The 23,868-nt window shown below is 40.5% G+C and overlaps 1 protein-coding gene across 4 annotated transcripts in view; it reads right to left on the bottom strand.

The window, feature by feature from the left end:
• Positions 1 to 5,495: 5,495 nt before the first annotated feature.
• Positions 5,496 to 23,868, bottom strand: part of PIK3CG (phosphatidylinositol-4,5-bisphosphate 3-kinase catalytic subunit gamma) — a 34,402-nt gene continuing 16,029 nt past the window's right edge. The window contains exons 10-11 of one of the 4 annotated variants that reach the window (XM_058523396.1): positions 22,611 to 22,768; positions 5,496 to 9,123 (exon numbers count right to left, since the gene is read on the bottom strand). In XM_058523396.1, the coding sequence (XP_058379379.1) occupies positions 8,845 to 9,123; positions 22,611 to 22,768 (437 nt within the window). In that variant the 3' untranslated portion in view covers positions 5,496 to 8,844. Of the gene's footprint in view, positions 9,124 to 15,693; positions 16,781 to 22,610; positions 22,769 to 23,868 lie in introns of those variants that run through there. The other 3 variants (XR_009215833.1, XM_058523403.1, XR_009215834.1) reach the window with 3 other exon arrangements.

The raw sequence follows: 23,868 nt of genomic DNA on the forward strand, positions 1-23,868 counted from the left end.
ATGTGGGCGTTAGTTATGTCTCTGTATTTATATGTACACGTCATACCTTTTGGTCTGAAGTGTCCCTGACAAGGCTGAAACGTGGATTATTCTTAGATTAGTGGCTGTGGCTGCTGTTGACAGATCTTGGTGATGTTTGTGACTCTGCTGTTTTTAGATTCAAGTAACATTGCCAAGCAGCTCCTCTGTGCCAGGCACTGGGCTAAGTTCTTTCACACACATTAATTCCTTTGTCTTTTTACATATTCAAAACAACCCTGAAGTGTCTTAATTATCCATTGCCACATGCCAAATTACTCTAAAACCTTGTGGCTTAAAGTTACAACATTTGTTATCTCACCGTGTCCTTGGATCAGGAATCTGGGCACGGCTTAGCTGGGTCCTCTGGCTCTGGGTCTCTCACAAGGCTCAGCTGAAACGATACATTTCCCAGCTGACTTATGTGGTTGCTGGCAGAATTCAGTTCCTCACGCCCTGTGGGCCAGAGTCCTCCCTGGGTTCCTTGCCCCATAGATCTCTCCACGGAGCAGCTCACAACGTGGCAGGTAGCTTTCTCAAGCTGAGCAGGTGAGAGACAGCGAGCTAGAGAATGCTAGAGGAAAGTCACAGGCTTTTATAACTGATCTTGTAAGTGACATCACATCACCTTTGCTGTATTTTGTTTGTTGGAAGCAAGTTGCTAGACCCAGTTCATACTGAAGAGGAGGGAATCACCCAAGGGCATGAACACCAGGAGTTGGAGATGACTGGGGATCGCATTAGAGGTCTGCCTACCACGGAGATAGATGATAGTATAACTCCGATTTTATAGATGAGAAAATTGAGACACCATTTGAAAAAACAGGGATGATTGAGAATGTATGTATATGTATTGACGAAAATTCATGTCTCTGGGTAGTATTTCTCAAGCGCAGATCGGGACATGTTTTCAGCCTTCTTGCTGGGGTGACTTTCCCCTACCCACAGAATCCGCCTCCGTGTCCTATAGAGCCTTGCTGTGCAAAGTGAGGGGGTGGGGGGACCAGCAGCACTGGTCTCACCTGAGAACTTGTTGGAAATGCAGAATCTCAGGCCCCACCCCAGACCTATGGAATCAGAATCTGCAGCCTAGTGATTGGTGTGCACGTTGAAGTCTGAGGAACGTTGCTCCAGAAGCTCTCCTTTCCTGGGGTCTCCGCTGACGTCAGGTGTGCCTGCGCTCTTCTCTCTGCTGGCACTGCTAGCTGTTTGCTCCTCAGCAATAGTGGAGAATATTACACTCTCTCCCTGCACTGTTTCAAAACCAAAGAAAATGAAGCCTCTGAAATGAAGCTTCTTATCACCTCCTTTCCCGTATAAACAGCAACAAGATAGGAGTAATGATGAGTCTCTCTCGATACTCTAAGATAGAGCAGGAACCGTCGGCATGGATTGTCATAGATAGCAGACAATTAAAAATGAAAGTCGGCATGTGGCTCTAGAGTGAACTGCAGCCAGTCTGTCCAGAAAGTAAGCCTTCCTAAGTTATATCTTATTTAGGCAACATAGATGAATCTCAAAAGCATTATGCAATGTGAAAGAAGCCAGGCAGAAAAGACCACATATTGTATGAGTCCATTTGTATGAAATTCTAGAAAAGACAAAACTATAGCTACAGAAAGCATTTCAGTGGAGAGGTGGGAGGGGATCGACTACAAAGAGGCAGCAGAGAACTTTTTGAGTGATGGAGCTGTTCTTTGTCTTGACTGGTAGTAGATAACATGGGTGTATACATTTGTCAAAACTCATCAAATTATACATTAAATTCATGAATTTTATTTTATGTAAACTAATGTTCAATAAAGCTGATGGAAAAAAGTAAATAGAGTTAGTAGTGTTGTCAATTGATTCTACTTCCTCTAACTTTCCTTAGGCCAGAAGCCAGGGTCTAATTTGCATTGATTAGAATGACTCGTCAGAGAAGGATGCTATTTAGAAATTTTCCTTGGTATCTGACGTTGACACAGAATGGAAATTATTTCTCCTTTGAAGTCCTGTTGGGAAGACACCATACCTAGAAAGCTAAGATTTCCATCACTTAAAGTACTCCTAAAAGTCACACTCCAAGGATGATGCCATTGAACTTTGTTTTGGCTTTTGAGATTCTTCAGCCTTCCCTGAAAAGGAACATAGAAATGATAGCTTTCACTTATTGAACAATAACTCCAGGCCAGACAGTCTCCTAAACGCTTCACTTTCATTATTTCATTTAATCTGCACAGCAATTCTGTCAAGGTGGTACTACCATCTTCCCAGATTACGGAGGAGAGAGCTGAGCTTTGAGAGATGGGACAACTTTTTCAAGTGACAGTTAGTACTTGAATTTGAGATCATCTAATGCCAAAGCCACTTAACTACTCTCTTTCCTGCCTCACCTGCTCTCAACTGCTCCTGCATCATCTGGCTCAGACTCTAAAACGGATTGTCCTCAAGTTGCTGGCTTCTGGTCCACACTGCACCGACAGCCGCATACACTTACTCTGCATTTCCGCCAGGATCTCTCAGGTCTCAGACTTCTTTAAATCTCCATAGATTACAGGAGTCAACCCATCTACCAGTTGAAAGCCTGCTGAATGTGCTCTGCCATTATGAGCAATTATTGCCTAAGCAAGGAGTTGCTTCCAGAATGAGGAATTGTCTTCTCTGGTTTCCAGAAGCATGGGTTGGAGAGAGCAGAGCCCGGAGAGATCAGGGATTTGGCAGTGGTCTGTGGCCACAGGATGCCCCCAGTGGAAGCCCTGAGGACTCACAGGGTTGGTTGTCTTGTAGCACAGGTGCTTGGTGATGATGCAAAGGAAAAGTACAGGGTGGGAGGTGCTGGGAACCAGTATGGCTTTGGCCACCATACACATCTGGTGATGGGAGGTGCTGTTCAGCCACAAACCTTGCACGTGGCTGGCAATGGTGGGAGCATCTCTGCAGATAGTGGGGACCCATTTTAACTCTTAAGTGTAATCAAAAGAATTCTGAGTTTGATTCTCTGAGTATAAAACTTCTCAGATGGCTGTCATCTGCTGTGAGATACAGAGACGTGCTGCTGAGGTGCTGCGAATGGATTCTCCGTTTTTTGCTATGTCGCTGTCCCCGTTACATCCTCCAAGTCAGGTGGACAAGAGCATTCTGAACCCAGACTCGGAGCCCAGGAGGGAAAATTCTTACCAAAGCAGCAGGCAGGGAGATTTAATCCCTGCTAATGAATGAATGCTTAGAAAACAACATGACATTCATAAGAAGTGGAGATGAGGCAGTTTGCACCTCCAAGGAGGACCTTACCTGTAAGTTAGAGAGCTCAGCATGGCCACACGGGCTGCACGAGGTTTGCAGAGCTGAGAAGAACTGGGCCAGACAAGGCATCCCTTACTGACTGAATAGACAGCATTCCTGGAGGCCCCCTTCTCCAAAAGCATTGTCGTTTTAGGAGGTAGATCAGGCCAGCCTTAGCGTATAACAGATCACAGTCAGGTAGGGGCGGGTAAAGCAGGAAACTTGGACATAGTCCTTTATATGCCAGGAAGTTCCAACAACAGCTTTGATGCCAGTGCTTGATAACTATTGACTTCACATGATTATTTTCCCTTTGAGAAGCAAAATTTTCTGAGCTTTTAATGAGGCTTGAGGGAAGCTAAAGGATATGATTATCATGCAGACCATATTTTTCCCCAAAATGAAAAGACCTAATTTTTTCCCTTGTTAAGAAATTAAAATATTAGAAAGTCAAGTTCACCAAAACCCAAGAGAAAAAATAAATGCATGGTAAAAAAAAATCACTATTAACGGTTTGGTGTGAGTATATCCTTCCAGCTTTTTAATGCATGTGCAAATGTACATTTTGACTTGAGCATGACTGTAATGTACTGTTGTCCTGTAACCGCCTTGCTCACCTCCTCAATAGGTCATAGATCTACGTGGTTGTCAATACATTTTGATCTACCTTATCTTTTCAAGGGCTTCGTTGCAGTCCGTTGTATCGATGTGATTTAATTAACCAATCCCCTATTGAGGGACTTTTAGGCTGTTTCCAATTTTTGGTTATTACAAGGAATGCTAGTAACTGTTTTTGTCCATAAGTCTTTACACACTTGTCCAATAATTTCTGGAGGATAAATTCTTAGATGTAGACTTGTTGGGTCAGAGAAGAGATACCTTTTAATTTTGATAAAATCTGACGAGATGCCATGCATGAATTTACCAACTTGCTCTGCTTCCAACAGTGTGATGGAGTGCTCTTTCTCTCAAATTATCATCAACTCTAGACGTTACCAATCTTTGATAATCTGATGGTGAAAAGGAACTTAAGTTATTTTAGTTTGCATTTGTCTAATCAATAGTGATTTGGGGTTTGCTGTCATATGATTATTGGTCACATGTATATTTTTGTTTGAATTCAATATTTTCTGATGAGGTATTTATCGTTTACTTATTGAATTATTAGAGGTTTTTATATTTAAGAATATTAGCACTTGGTCACATATTTTGCATGCAATTAAACCTTTTGGTAACAGCAGAACATATCAAACAAATTTACTTACATAACCCCCCCCAAAAAACCCACAAAACTTTTGGTTATTGACACTATTAGTTTTCTAGGGATGCCATAACAAAGTGTCACAAACCAGGTGGCTTAAAACAGTAGTAACTTATTCTCTCATGGTTCTGAAGGTTAGAAGTCTGAAAGTGTTGGCAAGGCCATGCTCCTTTGGAAGCTTCTAGGGGAAGATCCTTTCCTAGTCCAGCTTCTGGTGGCCCCAGGTGTTCCTTGGCCTGTGGATGCATCATTGTAACCTCTACCTCCATCACATGCCAGTCTCCTTTCTCTTCTGTTAAGCATACCAGTCATATTGGATTAAGATCCACCATTACGACCTCATTTTAACTTGCTTACATCTGCAGAACCTATTGACAAATAAGATTGGATATGGATACCAGGGGTTTGGACTTCAACATATCTTTTGGCGGGACATAGTTCAACCCCCAACTGCCCCCATCATGAAGTGTCTGCTATCACCAGCAAATATAAACTCTTTAAGGACTGGACTGGGTCAGTCTTATTCCATATTCTAATCCCCAGTACTTAGCACAGTGTCTAGTGGGTAGTGGGCCCTCAATAAAGATTTCTTTTTTTTTTTTTTTTTTTGTGAGGAGATCAGCCCTGAGCTAACATCCGCCAATCCTCCTCTTTTTGCTGAGGAAGACTGGCCCTGGGCTAACATCCATGCCCATCTTCCTCCACTTTATATGGGACGCTGCTACAGCATGGCCTGACAAGCGGTGTGTCAGTACGCACCCGGGATCCGAACCGGGGAACCCCGGGCTGCTGCAGCGGAACGCGCGCACTTAACCGCTTGCGCCACTGGGCCGGCCCCAATAAAGATTTCTTAAAAGAAAGAATTTGAATTTCAGGAATATCTGGCCTTTCAGACCTTAAAAGATGTGTACAGAGAACACAAGATATCAGATTCTTCCTTTTATTTAAGTTTACATACAACAATTTGTAATTAAAATACAAATGCAAGTGGGGAGAACTGGACGGTCCAGAAGAGGGACTATCTCAGCTTTCTGAATGGGTATGTGCTTTAGGTTCCCCCAGCACCTGTCCTGAAAATGAGTCTTTGAGAATATGCAGACAAGCACCCAGACTAGAACCAAATTTATTGACCAGAATTATTAGGTTGGATTAAACAGAAAATAAGACAGCAGAACCTTTAAAAATCCAAATTTATTTTATTTTTTTTCATATTGTAAAATATAATTGACAATTTATTTCATAATCTTGGCAAATAGAGCCTAGCTTACCAAATAATACCAAATAACCGGAATTTGCTCCAGAAACTTACCTTCTAAATTATTTTTTGGACTCATTTCAAAAAATAATTAATTTCCATTTATATAAGACTAACAGCTTCCAAATTAAGCTGCAGCATTCCTATATCTAACCTCTTTTAAAAAAATAATTAATCTTTTTTAAAAGATATATTTAATAAAAATTTTTTAAAATTCAAGTGTTCTCTCTAGGAGTTGATATATTTTATCTATCATATCTCTACTTCCCCCTACTTTCATCAGAGTATCACCAAAGCCAGTCAAATGCAGTCATATGGGACCAGGTCTAAAATACCTGCTTTGTTTTAGTGGCCATGGTTCTAGTCCAAAAGCAATGAGGCAGTGTTTGAGGTCCTAACGTACAGCCATTCAGATGAGGTATTTCAATTTGAATAAAAGCAACATTTTGATCTGGGCACTTTATCTACACTCATACAGAAATGGTCCAAATGTAAAACTGAGCACCAAAGCCATTAGTCAGATACACACAGTGCCAGCTTCAAGGGCTTGTGACCTGTGCAGTGACCCATGCCGGAAGGGCCCCGTGCTTGGTTTAATGCTCTGCTGTTGCCATCACGAAATTCTTAATAATTTTTGAATGACAGGCTCAGCATTTTCATTTTGCCCTTGGCTCTGCAAATTATGTAGCCAGTCCTGGACACATGAGTCATTTGACTTGTGATCTCTGATTTCATTTGGCATTGAAAATAGAATTGTGGGTAGTTCCCAGCATCTCCTCCCAACAGCAAGATGATCCTAGTTCTAGAATATTTTCAAAGATATGAAAGTTGTGGGTCATGTGATTCACTGGGAACAATAAAGGAAGGAAGCACACAAGGATGATTTTTGTTTATCTGCAAGTCTATACCTTCATTGGAATATGGAAGAATCAAGCCCAATATATATATTCATCATAATGTAAGAACTTATTCATTTGAAGAGCAAATATGTATGCACATGTGCCAGTAAGCTAAATATAAATACATTCCTCTGTAATTCTGTCATTAAGATGATTGTTCCAGCAACTCAAATAAAAAGTGAAATCTGTGCAAGGTCTGAGCTTGGCTAGTCTTTAAAAGAATAATGAAAACATCCTCTTCTGAATTAGCATCATTCTTCCTGCTCTTTTTCAAAAGAATGGTAGGGAACAGTTGGTCTAAAAATGCCATAAAACCATCTATCCTGCATTAACACAGAGGAATAAACATTTCATGACAGGGCATGGTCCTCTGTACAGGGGGATAGAGCGTGATTTTAAAAAGATGAGCTGTCAAGGAAGAGCAGTTCTTTCTAGATACCTTATGAGCCAGGGAAAGGCAAGGAAGCATGGTTCCTGCACCTTCAAAGCCCATGCAGGGCTTTCTAACCCGGGCTGCATATTACAATCACCTAGAGTACTTAGAAAAATAATGCTGTCTGTGCCTCATCCCAAACTAAAGTTGTACCCTGACGTTGGTGCTCAGGCAGGGTACTTTTTAGAGCATCCCTGATGATTCTTATTTGCAGCCAGGTTTAAGAAGCACTGGGCTTTTGCATCCACAAAAGGAAAGTTTTGGGCTATAGCAAAGTCAAACAAGTATCTATTTAGAAAACTTAAAAATTAAACATAAATTTTAATCTGATTATACTTAAACATAGACACCATTAACAGTTATTTCTATGTAAAGTATTAACTATAGGTAATTTTAAAATATTTTATAAATAATTTAACGATCTTTCTCTAAGGTTAAACAATACTTCCAATAAATAGCAAAATATTTAAGAGATAAAAATAGTTTTTGAACAAGACATTTCAATTATTTTTAGGAAATCTGAAGAATGTATTGAAGTTGAAAAGTCCTTTAAACTAGAGCTGGATAAGGCAAGTAGTGTTCTTCCTAACTTGGAGCACTTTTTAGATATCAAATATCTTCTTCTGTTAAAAAAGAAAGAAAAAGCTGCTCAGACCAAAATTTAAAATTAAGGCATTTGGAAACTAATCCATATTTTCTAGAATGTCTCCTTTAATAATATACTTTTAAAAAACTGCACCCCATTTTTACAAGTAAGTACCTAAAATTCTAGTAACCCTAGAGGAGAAATTCTTTTTCAATTAACTTTTGAATTCCAGGGTAAAGATGTTCTTGAAGATTTCACAACTCTGGATAAAGAGTTGTGGGAGGGTGGCAATGGAGGAAGAAGGGAAGCCAGGAGAAAGGAAGACAATGTAGAGGAAGAAACTGAGTCCCTTTAGTTACAGTAGTTTCTATGCTGGAGAAGGTTATAATAATTGTACTTGATAATTCCCTCTGTGGGCAGAGTTGAGACAAATGGTCTCATCTCTATTTTTCCTATTCATAACCCTGGAACCAGACCAGCAGAGAAGGGCCAGGGTTATGGCCACAAAGGTTCAGATTTTCCATTTTGTGTTTGTGTGTCTCAGTTGTATACTGTAAAAGAACCTAATTACAGAAGACACTGAAAAGACTGACTTGCTTTCCTGGCTTTTAGCACATCACTAACGTCGGCAGACACGGAGAGGATGTTTGGAAGCATCACCTCAGGAAGGAGACACAGGTTACAATGATTACATCTTTTCCTGTAAAGAGCTTGAGGAACACAAGGATAACCAAAATTCAGAGTAAACCCAAATGAAAATAGATTATTCTACCAATAATTCTTCACCAATTATTTTAAAGAATTTCCAAAAGTAGTCAATATGAAGATAGTCAAAACGTCAGGCACAATGAGGAAGTAATCAGTCTGTTTAAACTTGGAATGTTCTCCAACATCACTGAGACAAAGGAGAAAAAACACACCTGCAAATAGACCTAGAACTGAACATTACTGAAACAGTCAGCCACGCCAACATTTTTCTCCAGTGAGGGGTTCAGCTAGGAAGAGAGCCGTATTTCGGAAGTGCCAGCTTTCGTAATGTCCCTTTACATTTTAAATGCAAGGTCAATGACTGACATGCTGATTTAAAGCTTGAGAACACTGCCTAGTTTTTAATTCTAGCTCAAAGTATTAAGCTGAATGTTTCTCTCCTTGTTTGATGCCAAGAACAAGATGTAGGAACCAGTTAAACTGCACAGTCCATCCTTTGTCTCTGCAAACTTCAATCTGATCAAGAAAATACTTTTTAGCATCCTCCTCATTCTTCCCCACTGTTAGGGCATCCCGAATATATTCAATGTCTTCTTTGCTGGTTAACTGGGGCATTCCCGTCATCAGCATCATGGAGAACAGGATGATCAGTAGGTTTGTGTGATGCCGAAGGGCTAGATAAGCCTTCACGCAGACATCCTGGATAAAGGAGAAGGAAATGCTGTTACTGTTGTTGCCGGAACTAAGTAGGCTGAGGACCACCGGGCTGTATTGGAACTTACATGGCATCACTCCATCTGTGAGAGGAAAACATGACAAACAAGGTGGGTACCTTGCCTCAGTGAAAACCTGGACGAGAACATAGACAGTTTTTCCAGCCTCTTAAGCACTTTAGTGTAATTGCTTATATCCAGGGTGTGCTCAAGGAAAACTAAGTGATGCAGTAAGTTTCATCTTATTTCTTTACCATTTTACTTCCATTTCAGTCCTAGGAAATAGAGGGTGGAGATTTCTGTAGTGTCTGAAGAGGAATGAGTCAGGTTTTGAACACCGTACTGGAGTCAATAAACTTGATGTCAGCGTAAATGTTTGCCAAGAGCTAATGGAATCTAAAGAAATGGTGGGAACGTGGTGTTGGTGATTTAATTAGTTTTCATCTTTATTTGACAATTTGTCCTAGTCTAAGAAAACAGATGAATTAGCTTTTCATTGTCTGACTCTCAAAATTGTTGAATGAACTTTGGAATTTTAATACAGATTCTGAATCCTGAGTGAGAGAGAGGCCTTTAACAAATGCTGTGGCTGGTGCCTCCTCCGCGAGCCTAGGAGCAGCTCATACAGGTGAGTTAAATCCACGTATCAAGCAGCAGGCATGGTTCCAAAGCACAGAAAAAGAGGCAAAGTTCCTAATTTTACGACATGAGAATAACCCAACCTTAATATCATAACTTGAAAAAGATAACATGTCAAAGAAAACTGAAGTTAATGATTGCAGATATAAATATTTCAAATAAAATATTGAGTAAAATGTTAAAAGAATAATGTGCCATAGTCAAATAAGGTTTATTCCAGAATTGCAAGAGTAGTTCATCATAAGGTACTATATTAAAATCCACTTCTGACTTTTATAAAAGTAACATGTAACTTAATATGTAACTAAAATGTAATGATGTGAAGAATTAACTGAAATTACCAATCAAAATCATTCTGAATAATGAGTTCTGAAAAAAGAAATGAAGTATAAAATCAGAAAAGTGAAGGTAAAATTGTTAGTATTGATAAATAACTTATGTCTTCTTGGAACACTGAAGGGAAACGAAAACTAAAATACTATTGTAACGAGTTTTTATTAAACTAGCTTTTTATAAAATTAAATAGAATGCTATAAATAGGAGCCACCAGTAAGAAAGTATAATGAAAGACAGATGCTGTGAGTAATGGTAACAGAAAAACCATGATTCCTGGGATAAATACATACACAAGATATACAAACCACATTTTTAAAAACTAAACATTTACCGAGGCACGCAAAGAAAACTTGAACTTGTGGAGCAATGTAGCACGTTCTTCAGTGATAAGACTGCTTATTATGAAGAGATAAGTCCTTCTCAGATTCATCTATAAATATATTGAAATTTCAATAAAAATTCCTATTGGATATTTAAACTCAGATATTGTTCTAAGTTCATCTGGAATAATTAAGGCCTGAGACAACATTTCGAAAAAGTATAGTAATGAAAAACAGTACTTGCCATACTAGATATTAAAACATATTATAAAACTACAATATTTAAAAATGTGTGAATCAGTATGTATTCTTTTCCAAAAAAGATAAGAAATTTTATGGAACAAAATGAAAAGTTCAGGGACATATCTAAGTACATAATAAATATAATATATCATAAAGCTGACTTCTCAGTGGGAACAAGGTCTGCTATTTGATAAATGGGGCTGTTACAACTGGCTCGTCATTTTGGGGGAAAAATAAGTTTACTCCATGTGATACACCAAAATAAGTGCCAGATGAATTAAGGATTTAAATGTAAAAAGGGAAAATATTTAAATAATCATGGAGTGGGAAAGGACTTTATGAAGATGACTTCTAAGGTGGAATCTATAAGGAAAAGATGGAGAAATTTGAGAAACTTCAAACTTTTGAGGAAAAAAAAGCTATCACTATTAAAAGAGGCAAATAACAAGAGAAAACATATTTACAACATGACAGATCACTTCTTCACCCCCAGACCCCACTACCTCTTACAAATCAATAAGAAAGAGAGTAATAGTTGCCTAGAAATACAGGCTAAGGATATAGATGAGAATTCATACTATAAGAGATAAAAATAGATAACAAACATATGAAAAGACATGCAACCTCATTAGTAATCAAATAAAGTAACTTAAAATGAGATGGAAACATTCACCTACCAAATTGGAAAATCCTTTTTTTTAAAACAATTTTTTTTTTTTTGAGGAAGATCAGCCCTGAGCTAACATCTAATGCCAATCTTCCTCCTTTATTTTACCCCCTTTTTCTCCCCAAAGCCCCAATAGACAGTTGTATGTCATAGTTGCACATCCTGCTAGTTGCTGTTATGTGGGACGCCACCTCAGCATGGCCCGACAAGTGGTGCGTCAGTGTGCGCCCAGGATCCGAACCCGGGCCGCCAGTAGCAAAGCATGCGCACTTAACCGCTAAGCCACGGGGCCAGCCCCTAAAACAATTTTTTAAGGATAATATGCAATGTTCACATTTTATAGGCTGATAGTGGATGGGAGTAGGTATAATTTTACTAGCAGACAATTTGATAACATGCATCAAAAGCTTTAAAATGCTTATAAACGTTATATAACTTAATTGTGGTGGTTACATAACTGATGCATTTGTCAAAATTCACAGATCTGTCCACCTAAAAAGGCTGACTTCTGCTATATGTGAATCATGCCTCAATAAACTTGACTTTAAAAATGTCTATATCCTTTTACCCAGCAATTTCCATGCTAGGAATTTGCCTTTAAAAAAAATTGGAGGGGGGCTGGCATGGTGGTGCAGTGGTTAAGTTTGGTGTGCTCTACTTTGGGGGCCTGGGTTTGGATCCTGGGTGTGGACCTACACCACTCATCAAGTTATGCTGTGGCAGTGTCCCATATACAAGATAGAGGAAGATGGGCACAGATGTTAACTCAGGGCCAATCTTCCTCACCAAAAAAATAAATAAGTAAAATTAAAAAAATAAAATAAAATAAATTGGATAATTTTGCAGTGATTTGTCTACAAGAATGTTCATCAGAACATTGTTTAAAATTGTGGGAACTTGAAAGCAACTTATACGTACTATAATTGGGGATTGATAAAAAGCATTTATGAAAGTACCTACAATTGCCTGCTCTGTAACTACTAGAATGATATTGTAGAAGAATATTTAATAAGCATGTAAAGATGTTTGAGTTAAAAAGCAGGTATAAAGCACCACATGTAATATAATCCCATTTTGGTAAATGAATACAAAATATATATATGGAAAAAAGAATATAAGTTTACAGGGCCAAAATGTTAATAGCGATTTTTCTTTTTGCTTTTAGATTATCTTGTCTGTATCATTTGCATGTGGCAGAGTGACTGCGATGATAATGGTCATCATGCCTGTGTCATTCTGTATGTCAAGGCTGGACTGTGTACGCATCGCCCGTGCAAAAACCCAGGGGCTATTCTGGCATTTTTTAAGTGACACAATATATATAAAATGCCTGGCACAGAGTCCAGCACGTAGCGAGGGTTCAGCAAATGTTAGTCCTCTCCCTCTTCTATCTGGACGGTAAATCGACTCCGCATCTCCCCTCTGCTTACTTACAGTGAAGTGGGAGACTCAACAGACCCAAAAGACTGTTTGGGCTGTTCCCGCTGCAGCCCAGGCATCTCTTGTCCCCTGGAAGCAGCCCCGGTGCATTAGTGCTCTTGCATTCTTAATGACTCCACTTATGTCCAGACATCATTTTCTTTTGCTCATCCATAGGACCCACCAAGGTCTCTCTTATTTCTTGGTAATTACACAGGCTAAGGGTGGAGTTCACCCCAGGCAACAGTCTCATTAATTTGCCAACTCACACAATTTTCACAAGGGCATAGATGGGGATGCCTTTTGATTTTGAATTAGAGTACATTCTGATTTTTAATTACTTTCTATGCTTCTGTACACTGGGGGCTCCAGGCAAACCCCCTGCTGTCTGAGCCCACTGTGTGGTCAAACTCTTTAACAGAAAAGTTTTGAGGAGGAAAATTAATTTGGGGCCAAGTTATTATAATATAGGTGCTCTGTAAATATTGGTGAAGTGGCAACATACCGATTCACTGACTGCTGTAGCACACACAGAGACATGTTAAAGGGAGGGAGCTGTCCTGTTTCTCTTGATGCCATCTCACCGATATAAGGAATTTCTGCTGGCTCAAATTTATTCCGTTAGTTCCGATTTTCACACACAACGGTTGCTACTATGAGAAAGAAATTTCAATTCCAAATTTAACTGCATGCCCCATACTTGTCAGACGCAATGTCTAAATTCTAACTGGCTGTGCAGAGTTGGAGACTTGGTGGATTTAATTATCTTTTGCTTAAAGGTAGTGTGGAGCAGTGGTTAAAAGCACAGATTCACACCTCACTGCCTAGATTCAAATCTTGGCTTTATTACTGACAAGCTATTTGTCATTGGAGAAGTTACTTCACCTTTCGGGACCTCAGTTTCCTCATCTGTAGAATAAGAATAATAATAACAATACCCATTTTATGTGGTTGTGGTGAGATTTAAGTGCTGTGTAAGTGGTTGGCTCTTATTATTAATAGTATGAGAAGTTGTACTATTGAACACACACTTCTCAATGCTGAGGAGGTCACTTTGCCATCAGACCACCTGTCCAAAATGTCTCTCAGATAGTAAAGATCTAGGTGGTGAGGTGGGTTGGAGTAGGAGATAAGCCTCACTCCAACCAGTATTGAAGGGGAGAGCTGTCCTCGCTGAGGTAGGTAGGGAGATGAAAGCATATGGCTCCCTGGCTACATCGGCAGGTGGTTCTCTCGCTATGAGGGGCACAGCTGAGCACTTGCTCCACCCACTCAAGTCCCAGCGGTTTCATTTCTGCCCTCTGTACTCAGCCATAGGTCTGTGAGAGTGTCCTGACCACGCTGCCTCGGCCCGGAGGCCTGCGGTTGGAGGGACTATGAGGATGTGGCTTGGGGATCTCAGGGGGAAGCACAGAACACAGAAGTTACTGGCTGTAGCAACAGAATTTTCCCTTCTGCCAGGGCTGCCTGGCATTGACCTCAAACATCCTCATTCTGTCCTTCTCAACTGCCTGTTGAAGGCTTTATATTATTGAGTGGAGAAGAAGGGGTGAGAGAAGAATCTGAGTTCAGGGACTTGGTTTAATGTCCTTGTTAATGAGAGTGAATGGGGGGAACCCTGCAATACTGTTGAGGTCATTGGCTAGAACCCTCTCCATTAGGAGCTGATAAATAGATTGAGTCTACATAGTACATTTGCTCTTAATTTCATAGTTGATTTAAATGCCTTAATTTTAGAATCCAGTACCAAAGGAAAGGATTGCTTTTACAAGGCTACCCCTCCCAGAAGTCTTTGGAACAAAGGAATTCACTACCATTTCAGGGTCAAAACTTTGACTTGATTTGTTAACTGGCCCAACTGATTAGTTCACTAAACTGAAAACAAACTACTTTCAACGCACAATCTACTAATTTCTTCACCACCAATGAGCTGTGGCTGCTTTAGAATGTCCCAGGTCATAGAGAATAGGCCTAATTCTTCTTACAACTTAAACTCCTCCATTCTCATCTAGAAACAAAGTGGAAGTGAAATATTACTGTACATATCCACAAGAATGAGGAAGTAACCTCAGGACAATAAAACAGAAATTCCAGTTAAAGAATCAAGGGCTAAGAAGAGAGAGAAAAGAAAAACTCACAAATATTCATCAATGAAAAGAAATGTTCTCACCCACTTACTTTTCCTAAATTGTAATGTTGCCTCTGTCTGCTAGAGGAAAGAGACAGTGGAGAAAAATAATATTTCAGTCAAAGACAGAGGATTCTATTTTGTCTTTTATAAAAATCAATGATTTGGCTAGGCAATGTCTTTAGAAGTTATTTTGGCAAAACAAAGAATTAGCAGGTCTGATTATTAGGTCTGATTAGCAGACCTAATAATGCAGGAAGAAGCACTTTCTGGTAAATCTGAAAGAAGCGTGTGTCCAACAGTTGGCCATGCATTTGTTGAGTTTGAATTAGGATTCCTATCTTGAAGGATTTCTTAAAAATTATTCTCAGACTAGCTCTGTCTACCAGAGGAAGGGCTGTACTGCCATCTTCTCAAATATTTAGCTAGAAGGTCGTTAGAAACCTAAAGGCTACAATTAAACTGTTCTACTGTAGTCAAATATTCTAAACAGACTGTAGGGGTGTGGGCGTGTGTTTATATACCTTCTAGCCTTGTTCCAAAAAGGATTGAATGTGGATTATTTGGATACACAAAAGTCAAAATAACATTAATTAGAAGTGGGTAGAAAAGGGAAAGAGAATAACAAAGGAAATGATCCACAATGGGTTTGGGAAAACCACACATCACAAATCCTACAGACTTGCTACGGGCAGTCTTCAAATATGTCTGTGGCCGAAAGGAAAACTGAATCTGTTACTTCATCCAATGTTCAGAATATTTAAGTAAACTATTTGTTTAGGAGAAACACAGCTTTTCCAGAGTCTAAGATCTGATAGAAATTTCACAAGAGACCTTTATAAAGAGTACACTTTGTAACATGGTGAATAATGTCCTGGATAATATTTTCTTACGGTAGACAAAACAATTCTCTAAAGGAAACTAAACATGAGAGAATGATGCCAGTTGGGTGGATATTCTTGATAAATGTTTCAAAGTAAGGGGTCTGATATCTTAGGCACTGGGTGACACTGCATGTTGGTGGATTAACACATAAATCCAATCCAAGGCCATCTTTCCAGTCTTGTGTTCATATCTTTTCCAGAAAAGTGATAAAATTAAGCAAGCTCATCTACGTCCTAACAATTCTATAATCTCATGCAAGTGTGCATCTGGGGGAGATATTACACTAACACATTCAAACTTCTACAAATGGCTGAGGCTGGACCCTGCTCCGAGGACATCTTCCAATGGAGAGAGTAGAGTACTGGCAGTCTGCAGACTTGGATGGAAGAGGCTGAGCTCGACCTCGTTAGTGGACCATGTGCAAATCCTAAGAGGGAATCCTTTATCATCTCAGTATATTATGGGCAACTCAGATAAACTCATCTCCCTGTTGACCTATAATAGGCTTTTTTTATAGTAATTTGTGATTAATCGGTTAAGCTTCAAATGACTTCTTTGCTTTGCTCGCTATCCCTCTAATCCAGTCCATGCACTGCTTCAAACTGGACCCAAATTTCCTTTCTTGACTCAAATTCCACTACACACTTCCATGTATACCTATGTTCCATCCATACCGGACAATTGCATTTTTTGTTCCTAAATACTGATACTAAATACTAACTTCACGCCCTTGCTCAAGTTATTCTTTCTGCCTGGATGTTCCTTCCCCTCTCTGCATCCACCTGGCAAAATGAAATTGGACTCAGCCCTTATGGCCTGGATAAAAACACTTCCTTCACTCCACAGCCCTCTTCTATCCCCTGGGCAGCATTAATCGCTTCCTTTGTAAACCATTGTTGAAATCCTTGGTACAAAGCTGTGTGTATATCTCTTCTGCTGTGCACTGGGGCTGGGCCTCTGCTGTGTCACTTGCGCCCAGGACAGTGTCTGGCACACTGTGGACAATCTGCAAATAGATGGTGAATAAATGCTTAATGTGCAGGAGCCAAGTTCGATTTTGGGCAAGATTCATTGCTTTAATATCAGGAGGAATTAGGGAACAATCATATTTGAAGGGGACTGCACTGTAAAGTTGTCTTGTCTTGCCAAGGGCAGAACTTGAGCCTTCTCTATGTGAGGCACAGTGCCTGAAATGTGGTAGGGATTTAATAGGTGTGTGTGGACTTAGGGTGCTATCTTGGATATGGAAGAACAGGGCCTGGTGACTACAACAGGATGGAGCAGGAGGCTGAAAAGGCCCAGTCTGGCAGGTCACAGGTATAGACAGTTATAGGTGTAGACAGGTGCAGGGCTGCCACCCAGGAAGGGGAGTCAGAGCATAGGAAGGGGGAATAGTGGTGAAGTGGCCGCAGTCTGCAGAAGAGTGTTAGATGGCAAGGTCTCTGTGGTACTGGTGTCCCTGTGGCTGGGCTTAGGGACCGTACCTGAGTCTCCAGCAAGGCAAATGGCAGGTGGGAGCGGGGGCCAGTCCCAGAGGCAGGTAAACAGCAGGGCCCTGGTGCAGGAACTGAGGCAGAAGCAGTCAAAACAGCCTGTGATTGAGGTGAGAACTAGACGACAGCAGAGACGGACTTGGAATAAAGGTTCCTAAAAACCTGAATCAGGCTCTGGCAGAGACCGGGCACGGGGCTGAGCTGGCAGGTTGAGGGGCTTGGGTAAGCCCTGGCATGGGGACAACACTGCCAGTAGTGGAAACCAGGCAGGGCCTGATAAAACTGGCATCCTAGATTAAAACAACACAATGAATGGGTTCCAGACTTCTCTCCTCTAAAACACTTCTTAAGAGTGACATCTAGGTAGCTCAGAGCCGGTCTTCCTCAGCAAAAAAGGAGGAGGATTGGCATGGATGTTAGCTCAGGGCTGATCTTCCTCACCAAAAAAAAAAAAAAAAAAGAGTGACATCTAGGGACAAGTACCTTTTGAGTGCACTCAAACTGCCTGCAGAGAGGTGCGTGTGAGGATGGGACGTGGCTCCCCTGATTGCTTCAGCTTTATCTGCACACATTTGCTGAGTGCCTGTTGTGTGCAAAGAACATCTTCAAAATGCCCGTTTATACAAGGCCAAGTCATTCACACTCCCTGAAAACTGTCCTATATTGAACGCGTACTGTAGGTGTATACTGCATTCTCTACTATAGGTATATACTGCATTCTCTGCTGTGGGCGTATACTGCATGTCCTATTCTCTTGGCATGACTATTGCTGTGATTGGGAAAAATATGTAATGTTTATGTCAGTAAGGAAGTCTCTACAAAAATGTGAATAGGCACCATATGACACTGACATATTTGTATTATTTATTAAACATTAGATTTCATAATGAGGTTTACTTCCTCTTTGGATGTATGGATATTTAACCTGCAGCTTGAAGGCTTATTAACGTCCATGTGATGGTAGTTTGTCGTCAATCTGTGCCTGAGTTGCTACTCATAGGATACCATGTATTATGGGGAAGGAAGAAACCCAAGGGGTTATCTAGTCTCATCTACCTCCTTCGCCATGAAGGAACTGCCCCTCCACCATTCACTCCTTCACTCAGCCAACACTGACTGAGTGCTTACTATCTCTCAGGCCCCAAATGCGGGATTCGGGTCAGATGTGGCCCTGCTGCACAAAGCTTACTCTGGAAAGGGAGAGACAGAGAGCAGACTAGGGCAGACCACTATACGCGGTGACAGATGCTGTGAAGGCAACATGCAGGGGCTGTGGCAAAGAATAACACCAGGGGCCTTGTTTAGAAGACTGCTCTGAGGAATGATATTTAAACTGAGACCTGAAGGGCAGCAAAGAGGCGGAGGAAGGCCACTGTGACCCGAGTGACAGAATGTAGGGAGAGTGCCATGGGGTAAGGTTGGAGGGGCCAGGGCTCTGTGGCACAGGGCCTGGTAGGGCAAACTTAGATATTTACATCTTATTCAAAGTGCGATCAAAAACCACTGAACAGTTTAGAGTAAGGAAGCAACATTGTATCTATTTCTTAAATTCAGTTTTTAACCAAATTCTGATTAATTTACAACTTTCTAAAAGACCAAATATTTAATAAAATGAGGGAAACCACTAAAATGTTGACAGTGTTATTTTTGGAAGACGGGATAATGCTTTTTTTTAATATCCTCCTGATGGTTTTAATATTTTGCTGGCTTTTGTTTTCTTAAAGAAGCATTTACTACTTTTAAAATTGGGGGAAAAAACCCTACATTCTTATATAAAGGTAAATGCGAAGCCAAGTTTCATTTGCCAGTGATATAAATGTATTTGTATGTAATATACGTTCTATAATTGTTCAGTGAAATTTGAAACAAAGTGGTTCTAAAATAAATTTCCAGTGGGTAAAACATCGTTTTCTTTTTTCTCTTCAGTAAGGGAGAGATTTTTCTAAGGAGAATTTATTTATCAAAATCTTCACCATTGAAATATATCTATTTAGTACCCTGTGTGTAGGATGCTGCTCCAGAGGCCAACAGATATTCTTGGGTCCAAATAGTAAGCCTTGGTTTTTCATCTTTTTGTCTCATTACAGCTTGTTCCTGAACTCTCCCCCGTTCTAGAAATAATTTCTGAATATGGTCCTAGGCTACACTAGCTACCTTGGAAAGAAGAGAGAGGTGGAATAAAACAGTGCTCTCTGCTTTCAGTTCCCCTGACTTCCTTCCTCTGGTCACTAGGTAGGTATATTTTTAAGTCTTCGTGGAGAAGGCTCGCCTCATCTTTAACAAAAAGTGGGTCAACTTTTCTCCACCCTTCCTAACAGGTTATTCAAATGTGCTGCATGCATTAATTAACCTTATCTAGTCAAAATTAGCAATTCCCTGGAAATGAGGACCCCTTTAATTCAAAATGTAAATATATACAACATTTCCCAGTTACCTAAAAATGGCAGCTTTATTATACAAGATCCTGAGGTGCTATTTAGAGAGTTTAGAGATGTGTTCCCTGAGCCTGAAGCACTTCGTCTCAAAAAGGGAACATGAAACTAAGAAACAGAAAATCTTCTGGAAGGCTTAGCAGTATGTAAAAAAAATTGTCACAAGGACTGAGTCAAATGACGAAAAAATTTGCTCCTTATCTTTGTCAGGCCTGAAACTTCAGAAATTCTGCATATGTATAATTGTATACATATATGTATGTGTGTTCAGTTTTTTTCCTGTGGTGAGTGAGGAGGGTGGGAGGGGAGGAGCAGACCGGGGGTAGGCAGGGAGGCAGAGCGGGGAAAGCTTGGACCCCACCTACTCTTTAACCAGAACAATGCTGCTTTTTCATGTTTTATATACTGCAGTCCTACTTGAGATCTCATTTCAAAGGGGGCTTCTCAACTAAAAAGTTTTCAAAGGTTGCAGACCCATTGTGGTGTATAACAATGGAGGCTACTGTTCATGGAGTTTCTGCTGTGGTCTAGGCACTGGGCTAAGCATTCTGCATATTTTATTCAAATAATCCCTAAAAAAGCCACATGAGGCAGGTCTTAGTATTTCCACTTTACAGATGAGGAAACAGAGGTTCTGCAAGGATAAGTAATTTGTATCATATACACAGCTTATGTAACAAGGCCAGATCAAGCTCAAGTTTGTCTGCTCCAGAGCCCATCCTTTCAGCCATAATGCCTTGCTGGGTCTGGGTTTAAGGCTCAAAGTGCATATATTCACAGGCACTTACATAGTATGCCAATCCTCCAAAACATAGATAAATATAAGTACAGTAAAGTGTACAAAGGTGTGTTTTTAGTCGTGCACACTGCCTAGATGTCGCTTTAGTGAAAGAGGTTTTAACGGCTTTAGAAACAAGCTTTGGTCACAAAGGATGGAGAAATGCTCCCAGACCGAGAGGATAGACTGTGCAAGGTCTCTCTGTGAAGATTTGTTGCTTTGGGTGGAAGCTGTCTTGAGGGGGAGGCAGCCTCTTCTTGGCCTCCCCATACCCAAAATCTTTTCATTAAAGAATATTTTGAAACTTAAAACGACAACAAAGAAGACTAAAGAGGAAGTACTACTAGGATTTTAAGGGTGACATGGCACTATAGGCTCTATGGAATGTTGTCAGCAACAGGACAGTTGGGTAGTCGTTTTGGAGAAAACCACAGGCAAAAAGGAAGAGAACATACACAGAAACAAGGAGAGACTGTTAGTGAGGTCAAGTTCCTGCATCTGTCTCACTCTATAAACGGGGCTGTTGCTGCTGTGTTTGTTCAAAGCTACTCAGATGCCGTGGCTTGGCGGTTGAGTGCGTGCGCTCCGCTGCTGGCGGCCCTGGTTTGGCTCCTGGGCACAGACCGACGCACCGCTTCTCCGGCCATGCTGAGGCCGCGTCCCACGTACAGCAACTAGAGGGATATGCAGCTATGACATACAACTATCTACTGGGGCTTTGGGGGAAAAAAATAAATAAATAAAATTATTTAAAAAAAAAAAAAGCTACTCAGATGAAGCGCACCTCCTGGAGAGGAAAATGGAGTGTTTTCCCCGCTTTAAATGGTAAAATTCTTCCAGGTTTTTTCTTTCTTTCTTTTTTTTTGTCGAACCATTTTTCTCTTCCAGGAAGTTGTCAAAACATGAGATTTTTAACTTTAAAGAAAAACAGGACTGAAATGTGTCAAATCCCTGGAAACAGTCTGAAACCCAGTTGAGTTTACACAGAAAAACACACATTAAAAATCCTCAGACCATCTGGCCACAGAGATCTCGGTTTCTCTGACTACACTGCTGGACCTGTGGGAGGGCAAGTCCTGTAATCACCAAATCGAAAACCAGCCAGGAGAACAAATAAGAACGGCAGGTTTCAAAACAATACATCCTAGTTCCTGTTCCACTGAACTTCAAGGCCCGTGTCATCTCGCAAGGATAAGATGGGACTCAAGAGGGGCCTTAGGAAAAAGACTCGCTCCTGAAATACTGAGTGCAAATCAAACCATGCTGAAGAGGCACTAAGGGAGGGGCTATTGAAAGGGAACCCAGGGCAAACGTACATGAAAAGGAATCACTCTTGCCACAGTTTTGTGTTTATATGGCTATAAAATAAGTAAATTACAGTAGTTACAACTTTTCTGAGTTATAGTCACTCAGAGTTATTAAATTTGCAAGTGTGAAAATTTTACTCCTTGGGTATTTGAAATTTGATAGTCAAAGTGGATGTAGACCAGGAAGGAATGAAAAAGAATGCAGAATGTGAACATTCCCAGGGAGATGGGTAGGCCATGTCGGAGCCTGCTTACAAGCCGGAGCTCTTTGTAGAACCCGTAGTCAAGTTGACAAGATTCCAAACGAGAGAAGGGACTATCCTTTACAAAAATGAGACAAGCATGCAGTGGTGCAGCAAGAATTCCCTGTGTTAGTAATTTGATAATTTTGCTACACCTGTAGCAAAAATCAAGAGAAGCTCACAATCGTTTGAGAGTCCTAAAAAATATATGTAAAATTTGGATCTCCCAGGTGATATCTTGAATAGATAAATATTCAAAGGCTAACACCTGCTGGCCAGGCACTCTTCCTTAAACCCCTCTCTTCAGTACCAGCGTCATCCACGTGTTCTGTATTTGCCATCCCACGGATTATGGAATGCTTTTACTTGCTATTGGGTTTTAGGTGGGAAGATTACTTAGAAACGTCATTTGCACTTGGGGAAGGAATAGAGGAGATGGGGAGAAGGTAGGGGTGGTCATGCCAGAAGGGGGTGGGCAGAGGTGAGAGGAGCCTCAAAGTGGAGCGACAGGTGAGGGCTGCTGTGCGCTTCAGGGACCATCTGGCTGGTGTTCACAGTAGGCGATGAAGAGGGAGGCCAATTACCTGAAATTTCTGGAAGTGTAGGCTTGTCTTCTTTCCAGAAGTTCCCATCACAAACAGGAAGTCTGGGGTTAGCACAAATGGCACTCTCTCTTTATTAATGCCCAGGAAACTTTTGTAATTCCCAAGAATGTGCCCAAAGTCAATATGAAATAGATTTCCTTAAAAGAAGAAAATGTTTGACATCATTATACTGGCATAAGTGCTTGTAACGACACTCTGGTTTATTTCTTGAAATATTTTTTTAAGTTGCCTGAAAATGAACTATCTTGGGTGAGAGAGCTATTTTTACACTGTTTTATCAGCTTGTGATATTTTTGTCTTAGCAGGTGTGTGCTGTAGTAGCCACAAAGCACCCTTTGAACCAAACGTGTTTTTGATATTCTTCCGGTCTTCTTTAAATGACAGTCAAATGCCATTAAAAAATTCTCATCTCAGAATTATTCTTAGAAATAAAAATCAAAACTCTCTGGCTAATATGTCATCGTTATGCCCAAGACTCTCTTATGCCCTTTATGTAACTCAGGACAGACTATGTTTCACTTTTTCTTGGGGCAGAAGCACTCACCTTCTACTTTTGATTAGCACGATAGAAATAAACCATTCTGAGTCTCCTTTGGGTCAATTTCTACCACTGTCACCATCACCACCATAGTTACTATCATCTCTTCTCATTCAAATAGCCCTTTCTCATATGTGTGGTCCATAAATGCATTATCTCTTTTGATTCTCACAGAGACTAAGCAATTTACCTCAATATGGTGCTTTTTCTAGACTCTACTCTTAAATTGGTCCATATTTCTCAGAGAAAAATTTCATGGCAACATGGCCAATGCTGACCACTGTCAGAGTGGACAGTGAACCAGTGAGGAGGGGTAGATTAGGAAGGCACAGCACTTTGGATTTAAGGATCTGTGAGTTCTTTTTGTTGCTTCTCTGCACATCTGACACTGTTGATCACTCCCACCTTCTCTAACTTCTGGGATACGATTCTATCCTAGCTTTCTAGCTATTCTCTGACTTTTCCTTCCTAAGTCTCATTTCCTGCATCTTCTTCCATTACTCACTCCTGGGTCCTCTCTAGGGTGATAACAGCATCTGTGTCCCTACACAATAATGACTGCTAGATATGTGCTCCAACCTTGAACTCCACTTAAAAACTACTCTGTGCTGGGGGTCAGGGGCAAGGGGGAGTTAGTGTTCAATGGGCACAGGGTCTCAGTTGGGGAAGACAAAAAAGTTGTGGAGGTGGATGGTGGTG

This window comes from Diceros bicornis, chromosome 3 (genome assembly GCF_020826845.1).
Source record: "Diceros bicornis minor isolate mBicDic1 chromosome 3, mDicBic1.mat.cur, whole genome shotgun sequence".
In the NCBI taxonomy this organism is placed as follows: Eukaryota; Metazoa; Chordata; class Mammalia; order Perissodactyla; family Rhinocerotidae; genus Diceros; species Diceros bicornis.